This window comes from Patella vulgata, chromosome 5 (genome assembly GCF_932274485.2).
Source record: "Patella vulgata chromosome 5, xgPatVulg1.2, whole genome shotgun sequence".
Classification (NCBI taxonomy): domain Eukaryota; kingdom Metazoa; phylum Mollusca; class Gastropoda; family Patellidae; genus Patella; species Patella vulgata.
The window spans coordinates 38773334-38793110 of NC_065883.2; the positions used below are offsets into that span (position 1 = coordinate 38773334).

Below are 19777 nucleotides of genomic sequence, written 5' to 3' on the forward strand. Positions count from 1 at the left end.
TCAGGATAATCTAAAGTTTGATCAACACATCGCCAATAACGTAAAAAAGGCCAACAGATTGCTTGGAATGATACGCAAAAGCTTCACAAACCTAGATCGAAACATTTTTCTACAATTATACAAGTCACTTATAAGACCGCATCTGGAATATGCTGTTAGCGTCTGGCATCCATTTCGAAAAAAAGAAATTATCCAAATAGAAAACGTACAGCGAAGAGCATCGAAACTAGTGCTAGGACTTCAAAACCATTCTTATAGTGAGCGTCTAATCAGTCTGGGTCTTCCATCTCTAGAATACCGCAGAAAATGCTATGATGTCATACAGGTCTACAGAATTCTTAGTGGAAAAGACACAATGTTTAATAAGGACATTCTAAAGCTAAATAAAGACACTAGAACAAGAGAGAGGACACAATTTAAAACTACAAAAGACACGTGCAAGGCAATATGTTAGAAAAAATTCATTTTCAATAAGAGTTATAAATGACTGGAATTCATTGCCAGCATTTGTGGTCAATTCAAGTGCTCTCAACCAGTTTAAGTCAAACCTAAATATAGCCTGGAAAAATGAAGAAAATAAATTCAACCCAACATGTTATTGAATATTGAAAAAATCAAAAATTACCTTAAGATTGAGAACCGAACATTAATATAGTCAAAAACTGTGAATTTGTATAATGTAACTGAAATAGAAGACGTCTGCGATAATTATTACATGCGCAAACCCCACAGAAAGAAGTCAAGACAGTATCAAGGCAATCCAGAAGCTATCTAATGCTTAACCAAGATCGAAGAACATATTCAACATATTCATTACACTACATTACATTACATTACATTACTTTCTGTATATTAACCCCCTTTGTACTTAAACTACGATATGTCCGATATAATATTGCAACATTGAGAGTATACATTTTTCTTTGTAAATTTAAACCGTTATATAATTTATGATTATAATTTTAAACACTGTATTTATATTGTTCTAAATAGGGAGATGAATTTATATAAGCCCCGGCTTGTTTTCAGATCCCAGATTTATATATATTATATTTATATTATGTAAATATTTATTGAATAAATAGTGTAAGAAAAAAAAAAAAAACAATACGAATATACAGCGGTGAACTAATCTCGGCCGTGATCGGTAATCAACAAAAATCGACGAGTAAAACTTATTTATTCCATACATTATTGTTTATTTAACAATAAGTAAGTGTTAACAGTTTATTTAACGATAATTACAACTTAGGTAATTGACTGCTATTATAATAACAAAGGGGGATGAAACAGCCCGATAAAAAATCAGGTTGGGATGAAACAGCCCAGGGTGAAACGGTTGTGGGATGAACTGACCCGCTTCCCCATTAAACAATGTTTATCAATTATCGAACAATGTTTTGAAAGTAAACTCTATGCATACTTTCCAGCGCTAAAAACCCTGTTCTAAACGATACCAAATCCCTAGTGTTCCCCCTTTAAGAATATATATATAAAATATAGATATTCTAACTAATTATTCACGCATCAGGCAAATATAAACGATTACTATACTATAAAACTAAGCTGTGAAAGAAAAACACAAATAATCAAAAATCAAAAGTCGCATGCAAAAGCTCTCCAAAAAGTTCATCACTGTAAAATCCTATGACAATTCACTAAGCCTAATCCTAAACACAGAAAACACCAATTGTCTTTTTTAAATCTTCAAGTGTCCTAATTTCAAAACACTATAACACATCACGTAATATTTTATAAAGTTCAGGTTTCACTTTAAATTCTCGCAGGATATCTCAATTTGGTAAACTAGTAAACCATTTCTTCTTCTTGGATTTCTATTGGTCTGTTTCAGCTACCATAGTATCAAGTTGTAAACTTTCTTTTTTTCTAAGTATGATAGGTTTATACAATTTTATCTGTCAATCAAACATGTCATTGCCATCAGACCAAAAACTAACTATTCCTAAATCTTTAAAACTTTATTTTTAATTAAAATTAAACTTTATTTAATTATTAAATAAACTTTGATGTGTCTCTTTAATTATAAATCTTCAAACTTACTTTAACCTCTTGACCTTATGTTAGTAATCTACAATTTTATAATTGCGTTTTCGTTTTATAATTCCGCCAAAACAATAACATTATTATTTTATATTTCTTAATCAGTAATGTGACCTTTTCGACCTAATCATATTATTCTACCATTTTGTATGTTAGTCAAAAACCAATACATGAAACAGGCTACGTGTTAATTACCTACTCCATCATTAGTATTATATAAACATTATTTAGAATCATGTTCAAAGCAAGTGAGGTGCACTTCACTCCCTCAGAACACCAGTCTGTATTTATATAAACATGACAATCAGAATATACCTATAGCTTTTAATTACACATACAGTTAACTATATCCTATATATTAACGCATCACGTGACTTTTACACATGTCAAATTTAACACAGTGTTAGAACCTATTGTTTATAATAATCCAACCTAATGTCAAATTACACATTCTAATCACCTCGCATGAACAATTTGAAGCAAAATTTAATTAATGACAAATAGCATTTAGCAAATCTACCAACACTAGCCAAAGAGCGTGAATTTTTAACTTATGGAATAACCTCCACCGCCAAAAATCACGAATTATTCACGTCGCACACAAGTTATGTCCCCTTAAGCGCACCACTATACTCTATCAAAATCTTAGTTGTCATTACTAGGAAAATATTTGTCGAAATATTATATTGTAATGCACGAAAATAGTATAACTATAATTTATGATAAAAATTATTATAGTACGCATCCGTTGCCGGAACAGCTCTTTTCGTAGATGTTTTTCAAAAACAAGAGATTTCAATAGCAGTTATCGAATAGTGGTAGTATAATGATGGATATTGTAAAGTTTATTGTCCCCCACCTTTTGAAGAAAGCAGGGGACTATTAAAATGGGTTCGTCTGTCTGTCCGTCCGTCACACTTTTTGGGACACAATAACTCTCTTTCTAATTGGCCTAGAATGTTCAAACTTGGTGTAGGTGTTTATTAGATCAATGCCTTGATGGAGGTCAAAGATGAGCATTTTCTGCTTAGTGTAAGCCGAGATAAGCAATTAGATTGGTTGATGCTTTGGGACACGATAACTTTAGTTCTAATTAAGTGAGAGTGATGAAACTTGGTGTATAGTTTCATTACATCAATACATTGACTAAGTTCAAAATGAGCATTTTCTGCTCAGGGTAAGCAGAGTGACAAGCAATTTGATTGGTCGAGACTTTGGAACACAATTACTCTCATTCTAATTGAGTTATGTTCACACTTGGCGTAGGTGTCAATTAGGTGAATTCCTTGATGGAGTTTGAAGATGAGAATTTTCTGCTTAGGGTAAGCAGAGATAAGCAGTTTGATTGTTTGATACTTTGGGACCCAATAAGTTTAGTTCTAATTAAGTGAGAGTGAGGACACTTGAAGTATAGCTTTATTACGTCAATACCTTTGATTATGAATATTTTCTGCTTAGGGTAAGCAAAGCGGTAAGCAATTTGATTGGTCGAGACTTTGGAACACAATAACTCTCCTTCTAATTGAGGTAGAATGTTTAAACTTGGTGTAAGCGTTCATTAGGTGAATGCCTTGATGGAGTTCTATGATGAACATTGTCTGCCTACGGTAATCAGCTGATGGTGAGAATTTTCTGCTTAGGATAATGAGCGATAAGCAATTTGATTGGTCAAGACTTTGGAACATAACAACTCTGCTTTTAATTGAGGTAGAATGTTTAGACTTGATGTAGATGTTCATTAGGTGAATGTTTTGACTGAGTTCAATGATTTACATTTCGAGCTGAAGCTAAGCAGAGCTAATCAGTTTCATTGGTCAATGCTTTGGGACAAGATAATCTTGATTCTATCTGATAAAGAGCGATGAAACTTAGTGTATAGTTTGATTGCTTGATACTTCTGACAAAAAAAAAAATAAATGTGCGATTAATTAATGTGTGTCATCTATTTATTTTGGGATTTTCGGCGGGGGACATCAGTCTCACTATTGGCTTGTTATTTTAAAAATGTATAACGAATAGAAAAAAAGATATTAGCAATACACAGGGCTATTGGCTTTAAAGTTAAACTGAACAAATCATTTGGTGTTGTTTATCAATCATTTGAAAAATTCATAGAAATTGTGTCAGTTGCTACATTTTACATTTACGATACATGGTACATTGCGTGTATGATTAAAAGGCAATAGGTAACACAAGAAATTATTTGTAAACTATTTGTGGCACGCTTCGGTCAGCAGTCATCATCATATATTTGTAAATTTATACAAATGAAGACAAAAACATGTAGCAATCAAAACTACAATGGAATTTCATCGCAATGTGAAATTTACAAATAAATTTAACACATCAAACTTTATTATATGACAGTCGTAAAAACATGATTGATTAAGCAATACCAACATGATAGATGATCGGGGAAAAAAACGTGACTATTTCGGTGGTCGTAACCTAACACTATTACGGCTCTACAAAATCAAAGCTGATGATGAAAAAATAAAAATGTTTGATGCCAGCTACGCTCAGCGACATTGTCTTTGTTTAAATCTCAATTCCCTAACTTTCAAAATCGCCATTACAGGCCTGCTACTATATTGTGTACTCCGGTTAAAAGAAGTCATTATAATCTCGCTTAACTTTAAGGTACCTCGCATAGGTCACTTAAAGTTAAGTGGATTTTTCCCACTTAAACTGGCCTTTGAATACCACTAAAAGACCAAACACTTAGTTAAGGCAGCTTAACTTTAAGGGAAAATTCGATACTTAACACTGCCTTTGAATACCACTTGCTCTTAACTTACAGGAAGTTACATATATTTGAGTGAAATCTAGTAGTTAAGTGACTATCTTAGACTTAATATATCCTTTGAATACGGACCCTGGTGTAATATAGTCAGATGATTTGGTGAGAGATACAATTCGAGCTGTTTTATTCTGGATTTTCTGTAGCTGACTTGCAAGCGTTTTAGGAAGAGAATACAATAATGAATTACAATAATCTAAAGATTACATAACAAAAGCATTTATTAACATTTTAGTGGCATCAAGGTCAATATAGGGTCAAATTTTGCCAATGTTATATAGGTGAAAGTTCGCCTTTTTGCACAACCTGGATGCATGGCTTTTCATATCGAAGGACGAGTCAAAGAACACACCTGGGTATCATCTGCATAGAGGTGGTAATTAAGACCCATCTCACGGATGGTATCTCCAATTAGTGCAGTGTATGCTGTGAACAAAACCCTGGGGAACACCAAAATCAAGAACTTTAGGCATTGATTGAGATGCGTCGATAACAATACTCTGCTGTCTTCCACTCAGATAGGATTCAAACGTCTTCAGTGGGTCTCCGGATATACCGTATCGATTTTCAAGCCTCCGGAGTAGGATTGATTGATCTATCGTATCAAATGCCGCAATCAAGTCCAATAAAACTAGGGACACCGATTTTTTGTGCCGTTTTTTGTATGCTGATTGAAATTTTTCTTGGAGATTGTTTTCACACAAATGATATTTAAAACGATTAAGGACAATTTTTTCAATAATTTTCAAAATGAAAGATGAATTCGACACAGGTCGGTAATTTTTTTAGCACATTAGGATCAAGGGTTGATTTTTTAATGGGGGATGTCACATGGGCTGTTTTGAGCGTTTCACATACTTCTGCGCCTACTAAAAACATGTTCACAATTTGGGTGATTACTGGAATTAACTCCACTTCGGAAATCTTTAGTATCCATGTTGGCAGAGGATCGAGGGAACATGACTTTGAGGCTGATTTCTGAATTGTTTCTCTTATCTCATCTTCTATTGCTAGACAAAAGTTCTCAAGTGTGCAACTTTCAAACTTTTTCTCAATGAATATGTTTGTTGGTTTATTTACGCTGAGTCCTTGTCGAATGGTGGGACTTTGTCGTGGAAAAATTCTGAAAATTGATCTGATAGGCTAGCATCATTTTGAACAGATGGCAGAACCTTTGCTTCTCTTGGTTTTAGCATGGACCGTGTATAGATGGACAGGCAACGAGTCCCGTTTGTTGGATTCTCTGCCGCTCACGCGAGACACGGCGAGATCTCAATGTCAACGGCAAATCAAGCGATGTGGTTTTTGACATTGCAGGATTTTATACTGATTAATTTCTCGAACTCCTCCTTGGAATTTACGGTATTCTTATAGTTACACGGAAATTTTTCAACCTGATAAGTATTCCTATCATGTAGTGACGAATTTGTCCAGTTTGAAACTTTGAAATTTCCAAATGCAGCAGTTGAAAATTGTGAAATTATCGATTTCAATATTTTCGTAGGTTTTGTAAGCATTTTGGATTTGCTTAATACTCCAAATTCCCGTATGTATGAAGGATTTTAAAGTTATGAAAATAAAGTTCAGGTATAATACTGTCCGGAATGATGATTAATTGTGCAGAAGTAAAAATTAAAAGAGTGTTTTAGTAGATTTGTTTTTAAGAAAAACTCGACGGTTTTTTTTTGATTCACATAGGCGCGTCCGAAGTAAACAAAGACGATGTGTTGATATATTTACACCCCAATCATCAGTTAGTAGTCTATCAATGTATGGGTTTCAAAAAAAAAAAAGAGTAGCAAGATTAATAAAATTACTATGAATTGATTTCTGTTTCTTTGCTTTTAAACTTAATACAGGTATTTGCGCGAGGGGAGCTAATTTAATTTAGTCACGATTGTCAGGTCTTTCTTTTGCCGCGGCACAGAATTCTAAAGGCTTCGAGGGTGTTGCCTGTCCATCTATACACGGTCCATGGTTTTAGCAGACTGGTTGTAAGTTTGTAGACTTCGCATGGATTATGTTTGTTTGATAACAGACAGTCCTTAGTGAAGGATCGTTTAGCCAATTCAATTAAATTGTTAGTGGTAGTTCGAGCCTTATTGTAAATTTGTTTGTGAATTTCAAGATTGGTTATTCTCCTTTTATTCTCGTCTTTCCTGCGTTTAACCTTATGATCACGTATTTCATCAGTGTACCATTGTTTATTAGGCCGAATAATGATTTCTTTTGTTTTCAGTGGAGCATGTTTTTCCAGTATTTCGGAAAGAATGTCATTGTAAACATCCACTTGTTGGTGGGTATCCGGCTTGGTGGCAATGGTACTCAGAAGTAATGAATTATTAATATCGCTTCTAAATTTATCAATAAGAATGTTTTTTGTTTTTCTGAAACTTATTGTCCTCTTTATTGGTTCAGGTTTAGGAAACGGAAGATGGCAGAATAAACTGTAGTGATCAGATATCTGATGATCAACAACGTCACATGATTGAATAATGGAATCATGTTCTCTTGTTATCACAAGGTCAAGAATATGGTTATGTCTATGGGTTGGCACATCCACATGCTGTTTTAAATTAAATGCGTCTAACAATAGTAAAAATTTCTTAATGTTCGAATCATTGACTTTATCAACATGAAGATTGAAATCTCCAAGAATTAGTAAATGTCCAGATCCAGTATTCAGATTATTGAGTAGTTCAGCAAATTCTGTCAGGAAATCCACAATACGTGTTGAAGGAGGGCGATATATTGACACTATTCTTACATGATTCTTGCCAAGGAGTACGTTTAATTGTAGTATTTCAAAAGTTGAAAATAAGTTTTTTGTACTTACTCAGGGAAACTTTTACAGATTTTTTAAAGAGACAGGCAATTCCACCTCCTTTAGAATGTTTTCTATTTTCAAATGGAGAGTTAAAGTTGGCAGGAACTATTGTTGATGATAACTGTGTCTTCACTGCGAAATCCATGACTCAGTTGCAATAAATAAATCCACATCATTATCAACAACATATTCATTCAGTCATTCAGTTCATCAGTTTTATTTCGGACAGCTGGTATTCAATATGCATAAACTAAACTTTTCAGAATTTTCTCGTTTTTCACTTTCTTTGCTGGAGAACTTAGGGTCAGATCAATTAAGTTATTAAAATCAACACCTTGGTTAGTCTTGAAAATAGGAATTCTTTCACTAATGACTGTCTTAATTAATCTCTGTTTATTCTTGCCAGCTCTACAACCCCTTGGTCTTAATTGACTGGACAAGAACAATGATTGTGTTGACGAGTATATCATGTCAATGTAGCAAATCCTGGTTCATGAAGAATTGTATTTCACAATAAAGTGAATATGAACTAATAAAAGTTACCAAAACTACCGTACGAATCAATCTTTTTCTGATCTTTTTTTGCTAAAGTTGTTTCTTGTACTTGTACTGTGATACAGGACCAGTCCAAAAATCACATAAATCCAAATCCTTGTTCACAACAATAATTAGTAAAAACACAGAGGAACATAAAACATGTGCTGCCCTTAGGCGCTTTATACACTATACACGTACTAACATTTAAAGTTAATTATCATCTGATTTTTGTGAAATTTTAACAATTTCGATTTATTACGTCTAGTGTTATGGCCCTTGTTTCACTTTGTTGAACCTTATGAACGCTCAAACATCTAAAGTTATCATCCGATTTTTGTGAAATTCATATGCATTATTTAAATTAGTGAAACGAAGAACCCTATAGAATTTCAGCATTTTTCATTTATTACGTCTAGAGTTATGACCATTGTTTCACTAAAGTTATCATCCGATCTGTATGAAATTTATATGTGTCATTTAGATTAGTGCAACAACGAAGCTGGTTGAATTTCAGCAATTTACAATGATTACTTCTAGAGTTATTGCCCTTGTTTCACTTTGTTCAACCTGGTTAATGCTCGATTGATGAAAGTTAGCATCCGATATGTATGAAATTTATATGCATCATTTAAATTTGTGTTACGGAAGTCTATTGAATTTCTGTCAGTTATTTTTAGAGTTATGGCCCTTGTTTTACTTTGTGAACCTTGTGAATGTTCGAATGACAAAAGTTATCTGTATGAAATTTATATGCATTATTTAGATTAGTAAAACGAAAAAGCCTGTCAAATTTCAAAATTTTCTGTAAATTACCTCCAGAGTTAAGGCGCTTGTTTCAGTTTGTACAACCTTGTTAACCCTCAAACAACCAAAATTATAAAGAATAAATATGTGACAACCCTTGTTGACCGCTCGGACGATTTAGCTGCTGTGGGTGTATGGTTCGTTGCCTGGCAACCTGTCTTTAAACTGATATCATAATTGCACCTTAAAATAATGAAGTGGGAATTTACCAGATATGATGACAGAGTTATCTGTTCAAATTAGTAAATTATCCCAGTTAAGTTGAAAGAAAATGTGCATGTCCATCTCTATAAGGAAATTTGTACTTTGTTCATTCAGTCTCCAAATTAGGCATGCATATTTCTGGCATAATTTAACCAATCAAATAATTATTAAATAGCTCATCACAGAAATCAGAGGTATAAAAGAGACCAGTGAGAAGAAGTCAAATCAGAGACCATTCGGCGTTCCTAAGACTGACAGTATTTAGCGTTTTCAGAGATTAGCCACTCTGGCTAGAGCGAGTTGCAAGAGTCCGAAAGATGCCTTATTTTTGACTGATGGTTGTGCTTATGCTTGTTATATCATAGATGTAATAAAGGATTTTAAAATAAAACACACATCAAATTATATTGCAAATCTAGATATATAAAGAGCAGATTTCAAAATTCAAAAGGTACAAGTCAATTAGAAGATGGGGTCTAATGGCCACAAGCACCAGCCCAGTAGTTGAAATATGAAAACAATGTAATGACTGTCAGATCTTGAAACATTATTATTACAGCTGTATTATTAAAGTTACGTGATACATTACCAGGCCATACAGATTCTATTTTAACCTGTTGTTTTTCACCTGATGGCACCATTCTAGCTTCAGGGTAAGTTGTTGCACATATTTGATTACTGAAGAATTTTATTTAGGTGGATGCCGTAATCACTTGAATTTCGGTTTTCTGCTACACAGTTTGATACACCCACACATACTTTGGGTGAATAATGTCGTATATGGTTGTCAACCCGTCCGTTGGTCCGCCAACAATTGGCTTGTGAATGCAATAGAGGCTACAGTTTTTGGTGAAAAGCATTGTGGTCATGAGAGGACAAACCCTATTGATATTCGGCGTCCCAATTTTCTAAAAAAAAATTTTAAGCGAGATAAAGGCTATAGTTTTTAAGGGATTTCTTTGACATTTGGTTGGAAGCATTGGGGCCATGAGAGAGTAAAGCCTATTGATATTCAGCATTCCACAACTTTTCCTTTCAGTGTGAATATGGAAGCGGCTTCTGTTTTTAACAGAATCTTTAAGATTTGATGAGGGGATGAACCCTATCAATATTTAGCGTTCTCCGACTTTCCATTTCAGAGTTATCCCCCCTTTGCCGAAATCTTGTGAACACAATAGAGGCTTCCATATTTTGATAGATTTTTTTCAAAGCAATGTGGTCTTGAAAACACGAAACATATCTTTATTCAGTGTTCTGTGATATTAAGCATCAAAGTTATGTCTCCTTTTCCGAAAACCCTGCGGACATTTTTAACAATTATCCTTTCGGATAAAATGTTGTTGAGACCTGACTGGTGTGTGGGCGTATTTCCACGCTGTGCGTGGCTATATTATGTTTTTGTTATCAGATGTTTAATTAAACTAGACAACTTTTCTATAGTAGGCTACAAGCTTTCGTGCCTAAACTCATTGACATTGATGACAGCGGCTACAGTGATCTGCTATGATTGTTATATCAGCGCAATATGATGTTATCACCTCATATGCATTTCTAAAACTTTTCAAGCCTGGTCGATACCATTTTATGACACGAATAGCCGTATTGACAAAAAAAAAAAATTGATACCATGTGACTCATGAGGAACTGAAGTATATTACCCAATATCCAAAAAAAAGTCAACACTCATTTCCTAAATATATATAATAAATGAGTATTATGGTATATATTACAGGTCTATTGATAAAACTATTAGATTATGGGATCCTGTAAGTAGATAATTATAATACATAATCATCATCAAATTGTTCGCATGTTAATATATGTTTGGACCAAACCACTACAAATATATATGTTATTTCACATTACAGCTTATATGCTGGTAATTAAAGTACATGTTATTACCCTACCTACATATTGAACACAACTGCATTCCGTTATATAACATACAATTTTCTTAAGGACTTATTGACATAGTACATCATGCGTATTTGTACAATAATAGTTATCCACAAAGCCTGTTAGTTTTTATTTCCCCAGTATGTTTTACCATCTGTTGAATGAGATCTATAGTGATTTAAATGCAAGAATTGAGTAAGATAAGTAGGGTCAATGCCTAGTTTGGACAGAAACAAACAGAATGTTTCCTTTTGTTTTTGATATTATTAGGGCCTGGTCATAGGCGTGCCTCACTATAGTGATCAGTCAGTCAGTCGGTCTGTTCATCACAAATCATGTCCGCTGATCTATATCTTGATTACTGCTTCGAGTTATATGGTGATACTTTGCAAATTTGCATGATTGTTCATCACCACTAGAAAGTATGTGTATCGCAGATAAGGTTGGAATCTAAAACTTGATCCAAAGGTCAAGGTTACAATCTTTGTTTATCTTTGAAGACCCCAAGTCCGTTTCCATAATCCATAATTTTGACTGCTTGGCGTTAAATGGTGATATTTGGCATGATTGTTTGCCACCACATGGTTCGTCACAGATATTCACTGATCAGCAGTTCTAATTTAATTTCATAAACATACCTTGTCGAGTGTTATTACTGTAAAATTCTCATCTATGTTTTATATCTTTTAAAGATACATTCCCGGGTACAAACTGGGTGATTTGATGATATATTTGGACTAAAAACATATTCAAACTAATTAATTTATCATAATTTTGCTTCAAATCCTTCTCAAAACATTGCAATTTTCAGGGAATAGCCGGCTATAAAAAATCGATCAAAAGAGGTCATGTTTCTGCGTGACACAACGGGTGCGAGTTCAGAGGAGAATTCATTACATACACAAGACGATGTTGCCTTTATCGCTGACTATTTATTACAAATATCGAAGCCTAATTAAATTGTCGAATTATCCACTGCCCGCGTCTTTTTCCGTGATTTTTATCTCAGAAAGTGTTGTACGTCTAACTCTTCATAAAGTTTATCAACATGTATATCAAGCACTCAATCTCCGCGTGCAACCTTTGACGTCACACGTGCAGACACTCCTAATCGTCGGGCTGTCGATTAGGGAAACCCGCACATTTTTGTCCTGTATGTGCTCCATGAGTGTTTTTCAGGGAATCCATTATATTTCTAGTAAGATTGGATATTTCTACTTTCCATATATACCAAAATTGCCATACTTTTAGTGAAAATAATCACCCGATAAATACTTTTCTGGGAACGTAGCTTTACTTTAAGAGGTACTAATAATATTTAACATAATTTTTATTTTTACAGTCAATACACTAGATGTTTGGCCATAAATAAATATTGATTGGTCGATTTCCTAAGTTCATAAATGAATTGACATTTAAATTTCCTTTCCTGTATCAATTCTTATTTATTTTTGGTCGAATTTCCAGCGTATAAGTTGTATACAAGCAGTATGTCATGATAGTGGGGTCCTCCAGAGATGGTCTCCAATTAAAACAAAGGTTGACCGTACTTATATAAGAGCTATGTATAATTTTATATATACAAATATGTAGATTTACCCTCTTGGGTGGCGCGTTGAATTACCCAATAACTGCCCAATAACACCCAATAACTCCAAAATGTTGACGTTGGAAACACAAAATAACAATTTAGTTGAATTTAAGAAGCCTTGCTGCTTTGTGCCCAAATTGGAGTTTCACGCTCACTCGTCTGAAGGGAGATAACTCGTGTATGTGATTTATGTTGTCAAGAAATTAATGTATGCTTTCGTTGCAATGTATTGTAATTATATGCATGAAACAATAGATACATGTAATTACAATTAAATATGGACGAATTAATTTTAATTTGTGTTTTAAATTTCATATTCTGCGGAAATATCCAGTTAAAAGTTTGGCTCCTGGGTAGGAAGTCAATACCTAGACTAAGGAGAGACGTCAGTCTGATTTGTCGAAACTTTGGACTTCTCGCTTTTTTTACCTAGTTATGATCAAATACATATATGAAGATTCAGTTTACAATTTTGTAAAATACAATGTGGTGTAAATACAGTAATTAATATAAAGATAATAAAAATCCCACGTTAAATCTATTTATTACAGGCTGCTCGACGTGGTTATAAGGAACTTCAATCTGTAGCAACACGCGAATCAGCATTTTTTCCAAATAACCATCTTCAAATTTACCTGACCATAACCAAACCAGAAGTATTTAAGAAAACTAATAAAGTTGCATGAATATCGTTAAATATTTCACAACAGAAATAAAGATACCAATCCAATCAACTATGGATGGCAATTGTTTATTCAACTCGTTTTCTTTACACCAGGTTGGTAATGAATCCTTAAGTACGCAGTTAAGATATGGCTTGTATTGAAATGGTGACAAAAAAATAAGAAATATTTCAATGAAAAAACAGAACCAACTTTAGTGTATACTTTCCAGAATATGAAGAATCCTGCTTCGAATGTGTTGGTCTTGGGTCTTGTTATTCCAGTATTTGGACTATGGTTGCATTAGCTAATGTTACACAGATTCCAATAATGTCCGTGTATCCATACATCAACGCCAACGTCAGTTTTAAGGACATCGTTTTCCAAAAATGTAATGTCTTGTTGCAACCTGACACACATCTGCCATATACTGAACCGGTAAAGATATTAATGATCAAACACCACCAATTGTAATTAACCCAGAAAAGGTTCCTTGTTTCCCAACCATTTCGTTGCACTGCTCCTTCAAGCAAAAGGTTTACAAGCACCCCCAAGTACTTCTACTCTGAATACTAGCCTATCACCTACAAACCTAAAGCTTTCTGTCAACCCCATCCCTGTATTACCAGACAAAACGAAAACCAGAACCCACCAAATTGACAGTGTTGATTTTGAAACCAGGAATCTTGTTGACGTTTTAATGACGATAGCTGCATCAGTGATGATTCAGCATCCATAGTTACGACTGGTTATACAACAAAAACTTCATCAAAAGCTCTTGTGTAATCCCCCAGTGCAACTTCCTATATTTCATTTGAGGAGGAGGATTTTATTGATTTTTCGCGCAAGAGAAGTTCTGTGATAACCAATATTGATGTAAGTGAGTCAAAGGAGATCCAGCCATCGAGGTCAGCACTAAATTCATCACTTGAAGCTTGAAAGATGATGTGCAGTTTAACATGGATAGAATTCCTTTGGGAATGAAAGATAATGTCTATGTTGTTCTAAATATGGAACGTAAAGAAGGACAGAAAGACGTTTTTCCAGATGACATGGGTGTGTGGGACTCGACTAAAGGGACAACTGCAAACCACCCGTATTCTATTGGGGAAAATAATCAACTGTCAAACATGTTTTTAATAGAAATGATATGATGTATAACAAAAAATTTGTGTGTGGTTGTGTATGAAAAGACAACATATGTAAAGTGTATTCCCCAGCCTGACGGCTACATTATTTTTCACCGGTATTACTGCAAACTTAAAGGCGACAACGAGTATAATAAGAAAATCACCAATAAAGACCGCGCCGAAGGACTTGAGTCATTTTCAGAAGATGGCACTCGTTGAATATTGTGGTACGAAAACCGTACAGAATTTACAGCACGGAAATTCTAAAAATAATCGCGCTTATATCAGAACAGACCCTAGAATCGTACAAAAATGTGTTGACAATGGCGAACACAAAGCCCCTGCGGACATATACTTCAACGCAGTTGCCGATGATAGTGTACTGGCACCCAGATCATCCAAACAAATAAGATACAAAATACAGGCCCGTGGTTTGTAAAGGAATTAAATTAACCGCCAAGTATCTCGTTGCCTCGTCAGGTAGCGCCCTTGTGCGTAGAATGTTTGGCAGTTAATTAGAATTCCTTTACAGGCTAATTATTTTGTTATCTTTATAATTTCATATGAAACATTTTTAAATATGTGTATGTTTTAATGAAAATATTGGTTTGTAAAGGAATTAAAATTAACCGCCAAGTATCTCGTTTATTTGGTTTTTGCAATGTATATACCATAAAATTGTTTCATGCACATAATTACAATACATTGCAACAAAAGCATACATTAATTTCTTGTCAACAAAAATTACATACACAAGTTATCTCCCTTTAGGAGAGTGAGTGAGAAACTCTGATTTGGGCACAATGCAGTTGCCGATGATAGTGTACTGGCACCCAGATCATCCTAACAAATAAGATACAAAATACAGGCCCGTGGTTTGTAAAGGAATTAAATTAACTGCAAAGTATCTTGTTGCCTCATCAGGTAGCGCCCTTGTGCGTAGAATGGTTGGCAGTTAATTAGAATTCCTTTACAGGCTAATTATTTTGTTATCTTTATAATTTCATATGAAACATTTTTAAATATGTGTATGTTTTAATAAAAATATTTATTTGTAAAGGAATTAAAATTAACCGCCAAGTATCTCGTTTATTTGGTTTTTGCAATGTATATACCATAAAATTGTTTCATGCACATAATTACAATACATTGCAACAAAAGCATACATTAATTTCTTGTCAACAAAAATTACATACACGAGTTATCTCCCTTTAGGAGAGTGAGTGTGAAACTCTGATTTGGGCACAATGCAGCGAGGCTTCTTAAATTAAACTAAATTGTTAATTTGTATTTCCAAAGTAACATTTTGGAGTTATTGGGTGTTATTTTGGAGTTATTGGGTGTCATTGGGCAGTTATTGGGTAATTCGACGCGCCTCTTTTGGGTAAGTGAATACTACAGCCAGGAAAAATTAAAGAAATGTCAAACCTTTTACCAGGAGGAGAAAATTCCACAAAGTTCTGTGTTACTGTAAACAAGGAAAGCACATTTAAAAAAATCTCCATAATCACATTGCTCCAATCCTGATTATGTTATAAATACCTAAATCAAACATGTTTTATATTGTAGTTAAAGGGAGAGGCCATGTTTTCTGTTGAAGGACACTCCAGGTAACAATCAATTAGAATTCAAAATATTGTACATAGATGATGACAGAGCTGGGTGATATTTCGTTTTTTTGATACAAAACCGTCGGAATAAAAGCTGTCAAAAATACCGTCTTCAGAAAAATATTGAAAAACCGAACATACCCTGATGTTTCATGGTTTTGATTTTTATACGTCACATTCATAATGTGGACGTATTTTGCCGTCAACCCTGTCTGTGTGTTTGTGTGTGGGCGGGGTTTGGCCTACAGGCCACAATTCTAAACTAATCGTCTTCAAACTTTGTGTGTCTGTGTGTTGCCTACAGGCCACAATTCTTAATGGTTCATCTTGGAACTTGGCATTTTTATTCCTTATAGCCTAAGGACGGCAACTATTGATTTTGGTGCATCATATTTTTGTGTTTATCATATACAGACTTCAATTCTGAATGGTTCAGCTTGAAACTTGGCATATGTATAGCTTAAGGGCGGCAACTATTGAATTGGTGCATGTCCCGACCACCAGGGGTAGAGCCACGCCCAATTTATGTCTTTAGCGCACAGAGGCTACAATTCTGAATGGATTATCTTGGAACTCGGTATACTTATTCCTTATACCCTAAGGATGGCAACTACAGCAGGGCTCAAACTAGGGGCAAATCTTTGGGAGATGTGACTTCTGAATACAGGCTGAATAGGGAGATGTAGACGGAGAGAAATAAAAAACTACCGAGAACAAATTGCAAAAGAATTTCTTTCACTGGAATCTAGTAAAGGGATGTCTAAAGGACTCCCAACTCAAAATTGTCCACTGAAACCCTGTAGCGTTTTTCATAATTAGCATAAATCCAAGATGGCCGCCAATTGGACTTTCTGGCCTCCATATCTTGGAAACGGCTCGTTTTAGAGCATATAAATGTGTATCATCAGATACAAAAGTGATACCAACGAACCGGAAAAAAAGGTCATCAAGACGCCAGCAGGTCATGGTGTGACGTCATGACGGCATTGTGAGGGAGACATAAGGAGACTTGAACGAAGGAAAGGTCAAATTTCATGCATTGACTCCACCAATTTTATTAAGTTACACAACATGCTAAATAAATTAACAAACATCTTTTAGCTGCAAACATATATTTATTTCAGTATTTACGTAACACACTCAGTAAGAAATTATTCTTTTGACACACACTCATTTACCTTGTTTATTATATGTTTATGTGTTTAGATTAGTGGAACTAATAATATTGCCGTAGTCCGTAGATTTAATTATCAACCCGACATTATACTTATCAACAGATTCTAAATGCATTTCGTTATCATTTTGATAACAATTGACCAATTGTTTTACTATCTCTATTACTATCGTTCTACAGAAATTTTCACTCATCAATAGAACAATACACCTTTCGTCCCCTTTTAATCACAGTTTTATGTTTATTATTAGGCTTTCAGACTTTTGTCTGAAAGCCTATTGTGATTACTAAAATTATTATTATTTATTAGGCTTTCAGACTTTTGTCTGAAAGCCTATTGTGATTACTAAAATTATTATTAGGCTTTCAGACTTTTGTCTGAAAGACTATTGTTTTTACTAAAATTATTATTATTAGGCTTTCAGACTTTGTCTGAAAGCCTATTGAGATTACTAAAATTATTATTATTATTATTTACCACGCGAGCCTATTTCTCCATGATCGAAAAAAGATAAGGTTCAATTTTCTATCGGGAAACTGGGTGGTGGCTACTTGATAAAGTATTTTCGAAACTTCTGCGCAGACCGGAAGTGGCCGAATTTCGTGCGGTGCATAAAAATTAAAAAACGGCCGTAACTTCGTCAATTCTGTACCTATTTTCATACAAATGACATTTTCAGAAACCCTGGGTCTTTTCTCGGATGATAGCAGTTGAAAATTTCGAAATTTCGAAACTTCGTCGCTGACTTCTAGCGTTCGAAAAATGAAAAATGTTAGATCATATGACATCTAAATGGTAAAAATGCGCTGGTTAGGCAATATATAATGGGACGCTGAAAATATAGTATTTTCATTTTTGGGGGCTATTCAGATGCTTTCATCCCGAAAACTTCTCTTTTTTCCTTTCTTAAACTTCTGTTACTTAGAGTCCTAACGGTGGTCTAGGGTGTGAATCCAAATTTGAAAGCCTCAATATATACTGACCGCCATGGAAAACGCATCACTTAGTTTTTCGTATAACAAGATAGGTTGCCAGGCAACGAAACATACGCCCACAGCAGCTAAATCGTCCGGGCAGTCAACGAGAGGTGTCGCATATTTTTACTTTTTTCGGTAATGAAACATTTATAATACACTAAAATCTGATTAAGAGCAACAACTCAGAAAACTATTAGAATTTGTTTGGTTTTTATAAAGTTCTGCCCCATGCTAACGTTTTGTATACAAAACTTTTAATACTGTATCATGAATTTAGCTGTTCCAAGTCATAAAAATTCATTGAAAATCAATATACTTGTTCGTCTCAAGATCTTCAGTCAATCGGATATTAACTTTGGCCTCTAGAGCGTCCACAAGATTTTTCAAAATGATCAAGGGCCATAACTTTGGCAGTAATTATCAGAAATCTTTGAAAATCAATAGGATTCTTCGCCTCGTGACCTCAAACACTGTATAAATTTAAAGTCAATCAGATATTAACTTTAGCCTTTAGAGCATCCACAAGGTTTTTTGAAGTGATCAAGGGCCATAACTCTGGCAGTAATTATCGAAAATCACTGAAAATGAATAGACTTCCTCGTCTCATGACCTTAAACACTGTGTATAAATTTTAAGTCAATCGGATATTAACTTTAGACTCTAGAGCGTCCACAAGATTTTTTGAAGTGATCAAGGGCCATAACTGTGGCAGTAATTATCGGAAATCGCTGAAAATCAATAGGCTTCTTCGTCTCATGACCTTAAGCACTGTGTATAAATTTAAAGTCAATAGGATATTAATTTTGGCCTCTAGAGAGTCCATAAGATTTTTTTGAAGTGATCAAGAGCCATAACTCTGGCAGTAATTATCAGAAATCGCTGAAAATCAATAGGCTTCTTCGTCTCATGACCTTAAACACTGTGTATAAATTTAAAGTCAATCGGATATTAACTTTCGCCTCTAGAGCGTCCACAAGATTTTTTGAAGTGATCAAGGGCCATAACTCTAGCATTAATTATCGGAAATCGCTGAATATCAATAGGCTTCTTCGTCTCATGGCCTTAAACACTGTATATAAATTTAAAGTCAATCGGATATTAACTTTAGCCGCTAGAGCGTCCACAAGCAAATGTGGACGACGGACAGACCGACAGACCGACGGACGGGGGCGACGACAATATACGACCACATTTCAATGCGGGCGTATAAAAATGATCCTGTAAACATATCTTATTTATTTTGCTTCTTATTGTGAACAATATTCAAATGAGAACACATCAATAACAACACATTTGTAGACTTATGGATGTTTAATCTGTAATCAACGGTACAAAGTCAGAGGGGTCAAAACCAAAAGTACGACACAGATGTCAGTAGCGCGTGTGTCCTCCAAGGGCTCTTACGCACGCTGTGCAGCGACGTCGCATGGAATTTACCAATGTTTGAAAGAAGGGCTGGGGCAAATTGTTCCATTCTTGGACAAGAGCAGCTTTTAAAGCAGC

The 19777-nt window shown here is 34.6% G+C and overlaps 1 protein-coding gene across 1 annotated transcript in view; it reads left to right on the plus strand.

Moving 5' to 3' along the window:
- LOC126820663 (WD repeat, SAM and U-box domain-containing protein 1) overlaps positions 1-19777 on the plus strand; it is a 153458-nt gene that overhangs the window by 80880 nt on the left and 52801 nt on the right. The window contains exons 5-7 of the mRNA XM_050548788.2: positions 9793-9886; positions 10966-10999; positions 16082-16122. Coding sequence (XP_050404745.1) covers positions 9793-9886; positions 10966-10999; positions 16082-16122 — 169 coding nt within the window. The remainder of the gene's footprint in view (positions 1-9792; positions 9887-10965; positions 11000-16081; positions 16123-19777) is intronic.